General features: G+C 43.0%; 1 protein-coding gene across 7 annotated transcripts in view; it reads left to right on the forward strand.

Moving 5' to 3' along the window:
* LOC125969619 (zinc finger protein 638) overlaps positions 1-16,525 on the forward strand; it is a 155,889-nt gene that overhangs the window by 21,935 nt on the left and 117,429 nt on the right. For 4 of the 7 annotated variants that reach the window (XM_049721895.2, XM_049721886.2, XM_049721887.2 and 1 more), the window contains exon 2: positions 7,012-8,633. The exons of the other annotated variants lie outside the window; for them this stretch is intronic. In XM_049721895.2, coding sequence (XP_049577852.1) covers positions 7,335-8,633 — 1,299 coding nt within the window. In that variant the 5' untranslated portion in view covers positions 7,012-7,334. The remainder of the gene's footprint in view (positions 1-7,011; positions 8,634-16,525) is intronic. 7 annotated transcript variants of the gene reach the window in all.

Raw genomic sequence — 16,525 nt, forward strand, 5'->3', positions numbered from 1 at the left:
AAACCGAGGCTTGACTGTATTATATTCATCTTGGTAGCCCACCAAGCAGGAATATTTTTTTAACAAAACTGTTGAAATTGAGTGATGAAATGAATGGTTTTGGGGTTGCTATACTGCCAAAATCCATGTGTTTCCAGGGAGCTTTTCCCCCCCGAGCCCCCTCCGAGGCGTTGCCCCGGGCCCCCTGCGGCCCCCGTGGCCCCCAATGGGGGCCTGTGGCCCCTAGCCCCCTGCGGCAAGTGGGGTGGGGGGACACAGGCCCCCCCAATGGGGGTCCTTGGGCCAGTATGTTACGTCTCTGTATGGCGGAAGCCACACTAAACAACTTTACAGATTTGCACAAATGATAGTATTTATTTATCAATGGCGGTGGAGGTACGTATTCTCGTACGTGTTACGTACAGTCCTCTGATTGTTTTTTTGCCCCGATCTACGTAAAAGTTAATGTCCTCTGATTGGTTCATCAGGTCCTCATATTAAGCCTGTATAATACGGAAGCCACACAAAACAACTTTACAGATTTTGGAATTTGGTCCACACAAATTTTTTTTTTTTTAAGTCAAGTCAAGTCAAGTTTATTTGTATAGCCCTAAATCACCGACAGTCTCAAAGGGCTTCACATAGCCAAAATTGACAATTATTCTCAAAAATTATTTAAAAGGTGCACCTTCGTTTTTTTTGAGAAAATTGAAGGCTTTTAAGTGCTTTTAAAATACAGCACGCTTTATGTACAACAGGACAGTGCACTACATTCTGATATTGAAGTCACGAGCAACTTGTAAATTCGGCATTGGACTAGGTCAGGGGTCACCAACACGGTGCCCGCGGGCACCAGGTCGCCCGTGAGGACCGCATGAGTCGCCCGCAGGACTGTTCTAAAATTAGCTCAAATAGCGGCACTTGTCAGTGAGCTGCATCGATTTATTTTACAGTCAAACCTCGGTTTTCGAACGCCCTGGTTCTCGAACAAATCGGAATTTGAACAAAAAAATTCAAGATTTTTTTGCTTCGGTTGTCGAACAAAATTCGGAGGTCGAACCTCGCGAGATGAGCCGGGAGGACCCGAGAAAACCCGACGGCGCGGCCCGGATGCCGACTGACTCCGTTGTTATTGTATTTTCGTTAATTTGAGGAGTGTATTAACCCCTAATCATGCCTCCAAAGAAAGCAAGTGGGAGCAGTAAAGGATGTAAAGCCATCCTAAAACACAAAGATGCTCTTAAAGCAATGCGACAGTGAGCGCCCGGCGCGCTGCAGTTGCGCAATCGGACCAAATTAAGCTTCCTGCGCACTGAGGTCCACTTAAATTTTGGAAAGTACATCAGAACTTTAGAAATGTTTTCTAAATTTCAGCGACGGTTCTGTCACAATAATGCGACCAGTGCGGTGCAGTTGCGCGTTCGGTGGTGCGCTGCAGTTGCTTGATCGGACAAATATGCACAAATGAAAAAATGCTTAAAAAAGGCGTTTTTATTTTTTTTGTGTGTGTCTTGAAACGGATTAAAAGATTTTCCATTATTTGTAATGGGAAAAATAGAATGGAATTCGACCGATTCGCTTCTCGAACCGCCTTCTGGAACAGATTGTGGTCAAAAACCAAGGTTTGACTGTAGTTTTGCTATTCTTGTTAAAATCACACTTACATGTGAACTGGAAATGACAATAATAACACATAGTTAAAGCCAAATTGAGCAAATTGGCTATTTCAGAAGTGTGTGTCAAACTGGTAGCCCTTTGCCTTAATCAGTACCCAGGAAGTAGCTCTCGGTTTGAGAAAGGTTGGTGACCCCTGGACTAGGTGTTACGCATTGCCCTCGGCGAACCCAAAGGGAAAGACCTCTGCAGTATTGTCGGCTTTTTTGGTTACCCTTCGTGTTCACTGTGATAGTGAACAAGGTGGCGTTGTAGATTTGTACTGCTGCTACATTTTGACTTTGGAAAAAAAATTGTGCAGATTGCATATTCTTTATCTTGTTTTCGTTTGTCATCTGTCTTGTGAAAAAACAAAGTCTCTCCATTAGGGTGGTTCAATTTACACGGATGCATTTACAGGCCACCGTTTATATATATGTGCATCTCTGAGCTGTAGTTCAAGCACTCCACAAGTGCATGTCCAATTGCTGTTGTGGTCACATTCTTGGGCTATTGTGATTGTCCTGTGCAGCCATGGTTGCCAGGTCTGCGTGTCAGCTGTTTGGGCTTCTTTTTTTTTTTTTTAAGAAAACTCACCTGTTGGCGGTCATAGATTAAGGTTTTCACTTGATTGTTCCAAAAGTGTAGGTTTTCACCTGCTTGTTCCAAAAGTATAGACACTACTTTGGACTTTTTCCTCCTCCCAAACCCAGGAGAGACCAGGACCTTGCTTCTTTGTCATCTACTATACTTAAAACACCTGGCATCAAAGAGTACCTCTCCCAGATCCAGAAGTGGCAAGCTAATCACTAGCTTCACAGGCTTTGAGTTTTGTAGCATAAAAGTAGTGATTGATATTACTGTCTCAACCGAAAGCAACGTACCTTTGCGGTCACGAGACAAAGCTGCAGCCAACATGTTTCCCCCATCCGAACACAAAATACAGTCAAACCTCGGTTTTCGACAACAATCCGTTCCAGAAGGCGATTCAAGAAGTGAATCGGTCAAACTCCAAATCTATTTTTCCCATTACTAATAATGGAAAAAATGTTAATCCGTTTCAAGACCAAAAAAAAAAAAACGCCTTTTTTAAGCATTTTTTTCATTTGCGCATTTTTGTCCGATCGCGCAACTGCAGCACACCGTCGAACGCGCAACCGTAGCGCGGCGCCGAACGCGCAACTGCACCGCGCTGGTCGCATTATTGTGACAGAGCCGTCGCTGAAATTTAGAAAATATTTTTAAAGTCCTAATGTACTTTCCAAAATTTAAGTGGACCTCAGTGCGCAGGGAGCTTAATTTGGTCTGATCGCGCAACCGCAGCGCGCCGGGAGCTCACTGTCGCATTGCTTTAAGAGCGTCTTTGTGTTTTAGGATGGCTTTACTGCTCCCACTTGCTTTCTTTGGAGGCATGATGAGGGGTTAATACAGTCCTCAAAGTAACGAAAATACAATAACTAACGGAGTCAGTCGGCATCCGGGCCGCGCGGTCGGGTTTTCTCGGGTCCTTTCGGCTCATCTCGCGAGGTTTGACCTCCGAATTTTGTTCGACAACCGAAGCTAAAAAATCTCTAATTTTTTGTTCGAATTCTGATTTGTTCGAGAACCGGGTTGTTCGAAAACCGAGGTTTGACTATACAATAATCCCTCGTTTATCGCGGATAATTGGTTCTAAGACCACCCGCGATAGGTGTAAATCCGTGATGTAGAGAAAATATATCGTTACAAATGAACCTTTGTCTTTTTAAACACTGTACTTTTAAATGCTTCTTGTATGTTTAAACATTTATGTAAACATTTTAAAGTCAAACTGATTCTCATAAACATTCTTCTTTATTTAAATAAATAAGAAAATAAATAAGATTAAATATATTGTTACAATATCTGCACAAGACTTTTATGTACCTTTATTGTAGTTTTATACACTTGTTTTTGAACACTTTTTTTGTATTTTTAAACACTTTTGTAAAAATGTTAAAGTCAAACTGACTTTCAGAAACTCTTATTTGTTTAGACCATAGGTGTCAAACTCAAGGCCCGGGGGCCAGATACGGCCCGCCAAATCATTTTATGTGGCCCGCAAAGACAAATTGTGCATCAACTTGTGTCAATACTAAAATTGCAAATTGTCTTCACTTTTAAAAAAATAAAGATATTGATCAAGTTTTATTATCATGCATCTTTTCAAATATCTGCTTTTACTCGTCTCTGATTTCAAAACTGTTGTTATTCATCAGTTTGTTGTGGCCCTCCGAAGGAAACTATGATTATGATGCGGCCCTCGACAAAAATGAGTTTGACACCCCTGGTTTAGACAAATAAGAAAATAAATAAGAGTTATATTGTTACAATATCCACGTGAGACTTTTATGAAGCTTTCCTGAAGTGTACACTCTCTGCTCTTGCGTGATGGCTGAAGTTCAATGAGTGTGTGCTTGGGTCTTTGTCCACAAAATGTCAAAGCGGCACAGGCACAACAGTGAGGTGGTCTTTTCAAAGGAGACTCTTAAAGCCCAAGTATCATGGTAATAAATTCTACTGTTTTACGTTTTACTCATTGAGTTGTGGTCTATATAAGGTGGAACAGCGATGCTTTTGTCTGAATTCCTCATTGAATTCACAGGTCTCTCTTTTCTACTTATTCGGTGCGACTAGGAGCGACTCAGAGCAAACCGTTTTAGTGCGGTCTCTTCAAATGCAAATGAGATACTTCACACCCCACATCCCCCAGGCTGCAAGATGTGCGCCTCCCTTTCCGGTTGACGTATTTCAATTTTTTTTACCCGAGGTAGCCTTTACTTGCACCACTAATTTTTGATTGATTAAAAGACATCAATGGCAAAAGACTTGTCCATACAAACATAAATAACACGTAATAAAATAAATTCCCTCACAATATTTATGAACGTCTTGTAAATGAGCACTGCTGTCAGGCTACGAAGTAAGCTAATGCTAGCGCTATTGAGAAGCTAACCAATGCATTTAACACATTATTGTGTTCCCCAAGACTAATACAGCACCTTTGATGCAATTTATCTGATGCAACTACTCAAAATACTCCCACAAGAAGTGAAAACATAGAGTGCACAGCTCAAAAATCAGCAGAAAGACTGACACTAATGCTATGGACTTCTTGTAAATAAGCACTGCAGTCAAGCTACAATGTAAGCTAATATTAGCGTTAGCAAGAAGCGAACGAAGGCATTTAACACATTATTGTGAAAAATAATTGAATAAAACAGCACCTTTGATGCAATTCATCTCAGAATCAGAATCAGAGAGCGAGTCACAGAGGCGGCCATCCGCGGCGTCATCTTATGACGTAAATGATACAACTACTCAAAATATACGTACCTACAAGAAGTGAAAATATAGCACGCACAGCTCCAAAATCAGCAGAAAGACTGACACTAATGCTACGAAAACGAGTGCATAGACAAAGTGATATACAGTTTATAATTTGTGTCATCTCAAGCTTAAGGCTTTACTGTGTCTGTCGTTTCCATAGATTGAAGGAACTGAACCATCAACAAAACAAAGTATTTCGGCTAATCCTCTATTTAACTGACAAAAGATTTCCGAAACAGTCCTTGAACAAGCGGTGGACTTTGGCCACAGACGTGAGAACGCTGCTTGAAAAATGAAATTTGACCAGTCACTTCTTTGAGGTTCTGATGTTGGGGGATCAGAATCAGAATCAGCTTTATTGACCACGTTTGCGCATGCCAGCCAAGGAATTTGACTCCGGTTGATCTGTACCACGATTAAGTGATTGACAACATTCAGGTATATAACAACATTTAAGTGGCGAGAGCAGGATGTTATTGCACAGTGATGTCTTGAATCTCTATGAGTGGTGTGAGTTCATCAGAGCGACAGCCTGGGGGAAGAAGCTGTGTCTGCTGGTTTTAGTGTATAGTGCCCTGTAACGCCGTCCGGAGGGTAGGAGTTTGAACAGAATGTGTCCTGGGTGAGAAGGGTCTGCGGCGATGTCACTTGCACATTTCCTGGTCCTGGACAGGTACAAGTCTTGGCTAGATGAGAGGTTGGTCCCGATTTATCTTTTCCGCAGACCTAATTGTCCGTTGCAGTCTCTGCTTGTCTTGTTTGGTGGCCGATCCAAACCAGACAATAATGGAGGTGCAGAGGATGGACTGGATGTGTGTAGAACATGTGTCAAACTCAAGGCCCGGGGGCCAGATACGACCCGCCACATCATTTTATGTGGCCTGCGAAGACGAATTATGCATCAAATTCATGTCAATATTAAAATTATTAATTGTTTTCACTTTCAAAAAATAATTATATTGCTAGCAATTTTTATTACATTCATATTTTTAAAACATGTTAACAGTTTTTCTTAGTCTCTGTTTTGAAAACTAGTTATTCATCTAGTCATTCACTAGTTTGTTGTGTAGCCTACACTATATATAATCATTCGCAGATTTATTTGGGTTGGCAATTTCAATGGCCATCCGAAGGAAACTATGACTATGATGCGGCCCGCGACAAAAATAAGTTTGACACCCCTGGTGTAGAAGGTTTTCAGCAGCTCCTGTGGCAGGTTGAACTTCCTGACCTGTCTCAGAAAGTACAGCCTCTGCCGGGGCTTCTTCTAGACAGAGTCTATGTAGCTGGTCCATTTCAGGTTCCGGGAGATTGGGGATCCCAGGAACTTGAAGGTGTCTGTGGTGGGAATAGCATTACTGAGGATGGTGCAATGATTTATGTGGATTAATGCATCCAACAATGGAACATTTTGATCTCTCCACTTTGACATCATTGAGTTGTTTGGAGTACAAAAGTCTCTCTGAGTAATACACATGGCTGATTCGTAATAATTCGCCTTGTTCATTACTCGGATTTCCGTTTGGCAACACCCATTACCTTGTTTGGTTTGTTCCGCTCCAACGAATGTGATGTAATAGATAAAAATACGAAATAGAAAATGGGGAAATCCGGACAGAGTAACTAAAAGCCCCCCAAACAAGCATAAAAGTATCTCTGCAGCACCTGGAGGGATACATTACATTTGTCTACACTCCTGGAGACTCAAATGATTTTAAATGCAAAAAAAGTCGATTTTTCATGAGATGAATTCAAATTCCAAAAATCTACTTACTGCCTTGTTTTACAGGAAGTAACATGCATAATAATTTCTCCACGAGCGCCCAGTCCTAATATATGTAATATCGCATTGTCTTACAGGACGTAACATGCATAATAACTTCTCCATGAGCGCCCACAGTAATAATGTGTAGTATCAGTGCAGTCAAAAGATTGTGACAACACAGCTCTCTACCATACAGTTCATTTCAAAGGAACATTGTGGATGAAATTTGAAGTGGTAAAACAGTTTTTCTGCTTTTCACCTCACAGTCACCCTGTGCATACAGAATAATTTGCATCTTGCACCCTTCATTTGGAGTCCATTCCAACCTTCTCCGGCACCAAAGTTACCAGAGGGACCCTTTTCACATTGGACCTGCTGCGGATGCCACTCCAATGATAATACTTGGATCAGACTGACGTTCATTGGTTAGCTCTTCTTCCTTGTGATGATAATGGTTGGACTATAGCTGTTGCAGCCACAACAGGCTGACTGCTGAGTTATCCCCTTGTCTCATCCACCTCAATTTTCTCAGTACACTGTATTTCTAAAAAAACAAAACTCACTTCAACTGCAAAATTTGCCTGCTGGAATGTATCATCACAAGACCCAGTCACAAGGCCCACAGTCTTTCTTCAACATGCCAAGGCCCGATCATCATCAGCAACATCCAAATCAACATAATTCCCCTGCCTCCAACATGCTGTCTGACTTCCCATTTTCTCGCCCCACTCAACTTCCTGATGAGCTGGAATCAGCGCTGGCTATTCGTGGTGCCAGGGACACGGACCGTCGCATCACTGTTCACACAAGTCGGCCAAATCAACGTCAGAACCAAGGTTCAGTGTCTGTAACCAGTCAACACGGTGGCTACTGTTCAACGCTGACTTCTGATAATCAAACTAGTAGTCGTCGTAGGCCAGACTGGTCAAACTTCCAACCGCCATCTAAATTGTTTGTCAACTCTGCATCTGATGACACTTATAACTCTCAGAAACTCAAAGGGCCTCACCAGCAGGCTCAGAGCAGCCGAACTGGACCAGCTGTTGCAAGCTGGGTTTCAAGTGGCTCATCTTCATCCCAAGGCAAACCACCCAATAGTGGTGCTGGAGATGGTCAGGGTTTGTATACACCTGAAAGTGCAGGAAGCATCTTGGCAAGCTTTGGACTGTCAAATGATGACCTTGAAGTGCTGAGTCACTACCCAGATGATCAGCTGACCCCTGATACTTTACCTTTTATACTTCGTGATATACAAATCAACAAGTCGGACAACCAAAAAACAGTGTCACGCAACACGCAAGGCAAGATCCTTTCTCCGTCAAACACTGCCCAACAGATAGATTCCGTTTCGTCTGACGTGCCGAGTCTTTTGACAGTGACAAAAACAGCAGGAAAAGTCATTGACTACCGCCATGCCAGTCGGGTTAAGGACAATACAAACAAGCAGATGTTCAAAAGAGAGAAACTTTCAAGTGAAGGAGTGGTCCAGATGTTATCATCTGCATCTTCATCAAAAGTAGAAAAAGCAGAAAAACGGCAAATACGTTTGGTACACATGGAATCAGGCAAGCATGGAGACCGGGACTATCGTAGGACAAGCGGTGGCCATCACAAGAGCAGTCTTTCACCTCGTAGTGAAAGTCCACTATCTAAATCTCGTATCATTGACAAAGACTACAGGCGCAACATATCCAAGCAAAGGCTGTCATTTGAATTGAGGAGAGAGTTGTACTCAAGGCGATCTCGTTCATCTTCTCCTGACACGAGTGGGCACAGCATCCATAAGACGATCCCTGACTCCATCTTTATACGTGATTTCTCTGGCACAAGCCCAAAAGTGTTTCCTCATACCTGCTGCCTGTGTCACATTCAGTGTGATCATAACAAGGTGAGTGTAACCATTCTCTTATTAAAGGTTATATTAAAGCAGTGGTTCTTAACCTTTTTGGAGGTACCGAACCCCTTCAGGTTCATATGTGCATTCACCGAACCACTCGTGTGGGGGTGGGGTGGGGGGGTGTTACAGATGTGTTCGGCCATCCGTGCACGGCGGGGCGGGGGTGGGGCAATGACATACCAGCTCTGCCGAACCCCTGAAGCCGACTCACCGAACCCCTGGGGTTCGATCGTAGCCAGGTTAAGAACCACTGTATTAAAGGAATGTGTTAATGAAGTGCAACTGTGCTATCATTACAAATAATTTCATGCTACAACAGAATTGTTTGTGATTACGTGTGAGGGTCCACAATAAAGATAATGGTCGTCAAGGAAGATGTGCATTGCTGCAGAAATAGGACTTGAGTGAGCGAGACTCGGTCCTATTCACCTGAATGGAACGGTAAGGTGTGGATTGTGAGAATATTTTTACAAGCACCACTATTTTTTCCATTAAAATCATAAATATGATCACAAAAAGCCATAAATCACAATACACGAGTTTGAAAGTTTAGACACCTCAGATAAAACAAATGTTTTAATGTGCATGAGGAAGCCAAGGATCAAATGACAGATTTACGACGTTTGCATCATTTACATTTAGGCCTCGGGGATCAATAAAGTACCGTATTTTCCGGACTATAAGGCGCACCTAAAAACTTCAAATTTTCTCAAAAGCCGACAGTGCGCCTTATAGTCAGTTGCACCTTATATATGGACCAAATTCCGGCCCGCAGGCCAAATGCGGCCCGCGTCCAAATTTAAACTGGCCTGAAGCATTGTGTCATAAAATCAATTATAAGTGGCCCGCTGAAGACTATGAACCATGAATCAAAAAGACTACGGATCATTATTTTGTGATTACAAAGTAATTTGTTGCGTCTGAAGTTGAAATAAAAAAGATAAAATGGAGAATGATGTGATTTGGATTAAAAATCTGACATGATGCAACCTTGGCCTGTTTACTGCAGTCACAAACACCAATATCACCCTTCTTATTCATACAACAATAACAACAATAAAACAAACTTAATACATCTAACAAAAAATTCATTCAACTTTCATAAAATTGTTAGTTTGTTATTTTAATCTTTAACTTTTCTGGTAGTGCAATTGTAAAGGATATACCGTAATTTCCGGACTGTAAGTCGCGTTTTTTTTCATAGACTTATACTCAGCGACTTATATGTTTTTTTTCACAAATTTTTACTTGATCATTAAGACATCACTTACTTACAAGTATAGTTGACCACTCCCATGTTATTTTTAGTATAGTTGATCACTTCACATGCTTTTATCTTTATCTTGAACATATTCAAAACATAAAAAATAGAGAAAACATCAAATAAAGCAATTAACACTTTAAAGCACCATATCCAAGTCCACTGTCTGCTGTATGTACACTTGCTCCATTTTTGCTTCTCTTATATTTATTATTATTATTTATTATTATTTGTTTATTTATCATTTATTCAACACTATTATTTATTCATTGTTTGTGCCTTCTTGGGGTTTTTTGTGTTGCTTGTATGCATATGTGTACTATCTCACCGAGGGATAGTGGGAACGTGATTTCAATCTCTTTGTGTGTCTTGGTATATGAAAAAAAAATGACAATAAAGCAGACTTTGACTTTAATAAAACAACCAAATAAACAAAACAAAAAAACTACATCTGAAAAAAATTATATTTTCAGACGAAACTGTATGAGGGCGCTCTAAATTTCACTGTTGGCCGTGACTCATCAACTGGGTGGGCTTAAGAAAAATGGCACCAAAAAGAAACTCATATTTTGCAGGTTACAAACTTCAAGTTGTAAAATATGCAGCTGAAAACAGTAATCGAGCAGCAGAAAGAAAGTTTGGAGAACCGTGATGGATTACTATTTCAAGTGACGTCAGTGGCACGGCGCGACGGTTGTTTACATAAAGGACAAACGTACCCACGTAAGGACTACCGGCATCATTAGCGGTGATCATTTCTAAGTGACACGGAGGACAAAGTTTGAAGGAATTATGGATTTGGAGTGACATAGAAGGTTTGAAAAACTATTATGGCTTTTACGCACGCCCGGTCCTACTCTACTGAGTCGGGGGCCGGCGCTCGGCCGAGTGGCTGTCCGCGAACGGTGCATGGGGCTCGGACATGGCCATTACGCACGCCCGGTCCTATGCCATGGAGCTCTCGTGTCTGGAAGTCCACGCCGCCACACGCTTGGAAGTTTGTTTTGTTTAATAAAGAGCCGTTTACCAAACCCACGTCTATCCTTGTACTTTGTTAACGCTACAATATAGTTATATACTAAATCTGTGGAATAAAGACGAGGCTGACGTCAGGGCGCACGCGCGGCGATGTTGACAAAGGTCGAGGAATTTGATCGATGGATTTAATGGATTTAAAGTGCACGGATGGTTTGATATTATTGCTTGTATTATAGTTATTTGAAATATAGTTTATCTTTCGTAATATGAGCCTGTGGAATATTTTGAAGTGCAAGCGCCCTCAGCCACACGATTGATGGATTTAATGAATTGGAGTGACACATGATTTTATAAACGTGTTATTCATATAATAGTTTTCTTTAATAACTCTATATGTTACGTCAGGCCCGTTCTCAGCTCTTTGTTTGTGTTTGTCACGTTAGCATACCTATCGTTTAGCCTGTTGTTGCTATTTAATGAATTGGAGTGACACAGATGATTTTATAAACGTGTTATTCATATAATAGTTTTCTTTAATAACTCTATATGTTACGTCAGGCCCGTTCTCAGCTCTTTGTTTGTGTTTGTCACGTTAGCATACCTATCGTTTAGCCTGTTGTTGCTATTTAATAAATTGTAGTGACACCGAAGGTTTTATAAACATGTTATTCATGTAATAGTTGTCCTTAATCACTCTATATGTTACGTTAGGCCCGTTCTCAGCTCTTTGTTTGTGTTTGTCACGTTAGCATACCTATCGTTTAGCCTGTTGTTGCTATTTAATGAATTGGAGTGACACCGATGGTTTTATAAACATGTTATTCATGTAATAGTTGTCCTTAATCACTCTATATGTTACGTCAGGCCCGTTCTCAGCTCTTTGTTTGTGTTTGTCACGTTAGCATGCCTATCGTTTAGCCTGTTGTTGCTCGTTCATGACTGTTTTTGGTGTGGGATTTTGTCGAATAAATTGCCCCCCAAAATGCGACTTATACTCCGGAGCGACTTATATATGTTTTTTTCACTTTTTGGGGCATTTTATGGCTGGTGCGACTTATACTCTGGCGCGACTTATAGTCCTGAAAATACGGTAGTTACATATTTACAAGTTCATTCACAATGGTAATGGTTCGTGGAATGTCGGTGCGAATGGTCGGCCCCTATACAGGACTGTCTCAGAAAATTAATGCATTAATGGTGCGCCTTATAGTCCAGTGCGCCTTATATGTGGACAACGTTTTAAAATGGGCCATTTATTGAAGGTACGCCTTATAGTCCGGTGCTCCTTATAGTCCGGAAAATACAGTATCTCTGTCTCTCGCTCTCTCACTCTCTTGCTCGCTCTCTCGCTCTTAAACTTCATTTCAATTCTCAAATATCAGTGTTTGTCCCCTTTATGATATATTTAACTTCTTTTTCATCCAAGCAATCAATGATTTATAAAGAAAAATAATGAAAATTAACAAGACTGCCCAAAGTTTCGCACTGCTCTGTATATATAGGAATAGGACTTTATTTATGTCGCACTTTCACAACGTCTTTTCTTCTAAAATAGCTACCGTAATTTCCGGACTATTAGCCGCACCTGATTATAAGCTGCACCAGCAAAAAATTGCGGAACATTTTGTTTTTTTTCCATTAATAAGCCGCACCGTTCTATAAGCAGCATGTGCACGTGAGTTATTTACAAAGAAAGACGGTACACCAAAAGCCTTTTTAAAGTCTTAATAACATACTTTAACATGTCTTTCTAAACGCTGCCTGTGATGCGGCAGTAATGCCGCAGCAGCACGGAAGTGTTCACGCGAGTTATTTACAAAGAAAGACGGTATACAGAAAGCCTTTTTAAAGTTTTAATAACATACCTTAACATTTCTTTCCAAACACTGCCTGTGACGCGGCAGTAATACCGCAGCAACACGGAAGTAACACGTAACACATAACACAATAAATAAAGAAAAGGGTGATGCGACACGATGTCATCAACAATGGCCCAAATCGACTGCCTTTAACTTAAAAGCAGCATCATATGCATTTCTTTTGTCCCCCGTAATGACGGTTTGTGTATAAAAGCTTCCATTCTTCAGTAATGTCCGTCTTGATCCCGTTCTGTCTCTTCTTTGTGTGAATTATACGACACTATTTGCCTGGCAGATGGACATGAGCTCACTACACTCCTTTTCTTCCCAGTGACCATGTCACGTATCCCTCGGCCCAGCAAAGCGGTGCCGCACAACAGTGGTCCACAGCCTTTTTACGAGTGTATAAAAGTGATCAAGTCATCACAAAAATCACGGAAAAAATCCATAGATAAGCCGCACCGGACTATAAGCTGCAGTGTTCTAAATTTGAATTACAGTAATTTTATTTTAGTGGTGGTGTGCCTCAATGTTTTTCCAATAAAAAGGTGTGCCGTGGATTAAAAAGGGTTGGGAAATACTGCTTGAAGGGCCAAAAGCAATAACAGAGTTGTACATTAGCACATTGGAACAAACCCACCGGCAGTAAGCAGAGAAAGGCTTAGGGTTAATTAAACACAATAAAGACCGTATGAAGATAAATGTTGGCATCTGTCTGTCAGTGTAGACCAGGGGTGGCCAACCAGTCAGAGACTAAGAGCTAAATTTTTTACTGCGTTACCGTAAAGAGCCACATCATACACATGGGCACACATGAACATCACCCCATCCCTTCCTCTTACACAGACACACATACACACACACACACACACACACACACACACACACACACACACACACACACACACACACACACACACACACTCCATTGCTTTCGATGATGACGGTTGCTCCAAGGGGGAGAGGGGGCCTGTGGCCGGGGGGCGGGGGACGGGGGGTCAGCAACTATGTCGCTGGTGCCACTTTTTGTGGGCGTAGAGTCCGATCCTTGATCCGCATAGCCGCTCACAGATGGAGCAGGGGAACCCGGATACCAGGGGGTTACCAGCTGCCTGCTGGTGTCGTTGAATGTGCCTCTTGGATCGTTTGTCTTGATTGGTTTGGTGTATTTTTGAAATTGCAGTGGCACGAGTGGCCCCAAGGAGCCTAACCACTTCAGGCCTATTGCCTTGACTTCCCACCTGATGAAGACTATAGAAAGGATCATCCTGGGTCACCTGCGTTCACTAATGGGAGCGCAGCTGGACCCCCTGCAGTTTGGTTACCGGCCTGGTTTTGGGGTGGACGATGCAGTGATGTATTTACTGCACAGAACACTGCTTCACCTGGAGGACAACAGGAGCACTGGGACGATCATGTTCTTCGATTTCTCCAGCGCTTTTAACACCATCCAGCTGTCACTGCTTAGGGTGAAGATGGAGAAGGCGGGTGTGGACCAGCGCCTGGCTGCATGGACAACGGACTTCCTCACAAACCGTCCGCAGTATGTGAGGTTACATAGCTGTGAGTCCAACGTGGTGCGCTGCAGCACAGGTGTCCCCCAGGGTACGGTGCTCTCTCCTTTCCTTTTCACCCTGTTCACTTCATACTTTACCCACGACACCGCTCACTGCCACATCCAGAAGTTCTCAGACGACACGGCCATTGTTGGATATGTCTCGGAGGGGAACGATCTGGAATATAGGACGGTCATCAAGTACTTTGTCAGCTGGTGTGAGCTCAACCAGCTTCAGCTGAACACCAGCAGGATGACGGAGTTGATTGTGAGCGTCGGGAGGACAGCACCCATCTTTACTCCGGTGAACATCCAGGGATCGGACATTGAGGTAGTGGAGAACTACAAATTCCTGGGTGTTCCCCTTAACAACAAACTGGACTGGACTGATCACACCCACGCCCTGTATAATAAGGGCCAGAGTCGGCTCCACCTGCTGAGGAGACTGAGGTCCTTCAATGTGTGCAGGGCTCTCCTCCGGACCTTCTGTGACTCCGTGGTGGTCTCAGCCATCCTCTACGCTGTGGTCTGCTGGGGTGGGGGCAGTACTGACCGGGACAGGGGGAGACTGAATAAGATGGTCAGAAGAGCGAGCTCTGGCCTGGGCTGTCCTCTGGACTCCATTGACGTTGTGGGTGAGAGGAGGACGTTGATTAATCTTAAATCCATCATGGACAACAGCTCTCACCCCCTCCAAGAGATTGTGCGGTCCCTGAGCAGCTCCTTTAGCAGCAGACTTTTGCACCCTCAGTGTAGGAAGGAACGGTTCCGCAGGTCCTTCATTCCCTCTGCTGTCAGACTTTACAACATGCGTGGCACCTGATAACATTTATGTGTTTCGTCTCTACTAGCGGCACTTGTGTTTGTCCTTGTCTGTTATTTACCCTTTTTTGAAATTTTGGCACTTGTATTATTCTTGCACTCGCATTATTCTTGCACTCATGCGCTGCTGTGACAAGTGAATTTCCCCGCTGTGGGATGAATAAAGATCAATCAATCAATCAATCAATCAATCAATCAATCAATCAATCAATCAATCAATCAAGTGCCAGGTTGATCTGTCGAGTGCCAGAGTTTCAAGCTGCGTAGTGTTGATGTTGGATTGCTGTAAGAGCTTCTGGTGTAGTCCTTAAAGCACTGCTTTTGCCCCTCAACAGAGCGCTTTGCACCTCTCAGTTGGCCGTAGGATGGTGTGTCCAATCCACCGAAGATGCTTCTTAGCCACGGCCGCTTCCATGCAGATGGAGTTGGTGTTTTTGAGGATGTCTGTATAGGGGACTAGATCCTCCCAGGACAGGCCAAGGATCCTCCGCAGGCAGCGTATGTAGAAGCTTGTTGATGTGTTGACGGTATGGGGTCCATGTCTCCGCTCCATAGAGGAGAGTGGAGAGACATACTGCGTTGTACACGGCGATCTTAGTGCTGCCCTTCAGGTTACGGTTTTCAAAAACTCTGCGGCGTAGGCGACCAAAGGATGATGAGGCTTTATTGATGCGAGTGTGCAGTTCAGTATCAAGGGAGCAGCATGAGGACAAAGTGGAGCCAGGGTAAGTGAAGCGATCCACTGTGTTGAGTGGGGGGTGAGGAGGTAGCGGTAGGGAGTTGGGACATGACTTCAGTTTTAAGCACTCGAGCCAAAACACAACCCTGCTTCACCCCAACATTCACCTTGAAGGGCTCTGACTGCAGCCCACCTATGAGCACTTTGGCTTCCATCCCAACATGAAGCTGCTGGAGGATACTTAGAAACTTGGGTGGTACGCCTAGTTTGGAGAGGTGTTTCCAGAGCAACTCACGGTTGATGGTGTCAAATGCTTTGCTGAGGTCAATGAAGGCTATGTAGAGGTCCTTGTGATGTTATATGCTCTTCTCCATTAACTGTCCACCACAGACATGATATTTGTCTTAAACAAATATCATGTCTGTGGTGGATCTAGTTTTCCGGAAGCCACACTGAGTTTCCGGGAGCACAGCTTCCGAGATGTGCTCGACCAGCCTCTGTCACGAATCGGAGTGGAAATGGAGCAGGGCGACCAAGTGCAGCTTGGACCAGGGTTTATTGACGAACAGAAACTAACAGATTCGGCAGACTGACGTAACTGACTAACAAAATGAACAACAGAAACTGAACAGAGACGTGAAACAAAAAGACAGAGTGACATTGACAATGACAGCAATGATCCGACAGGGGAGTGACACGCAGACAGGACTTAAATACGAGACAGGTAAT

This window comes from Syngnathus scovelli, chromosome 5 (genome assembly GCF_024217435.2).
Source record: "Syngnathus scovelli strain Florida chromosome 5, RoL_Ssco_1.2, whole genome shotgun sequence".
NCBI lineage: Eukaryota > Metazoa > Chordata > Actinopteri > Syngnathiformes > Syngnathidae > Syngnathus > Syngnathus scovelli.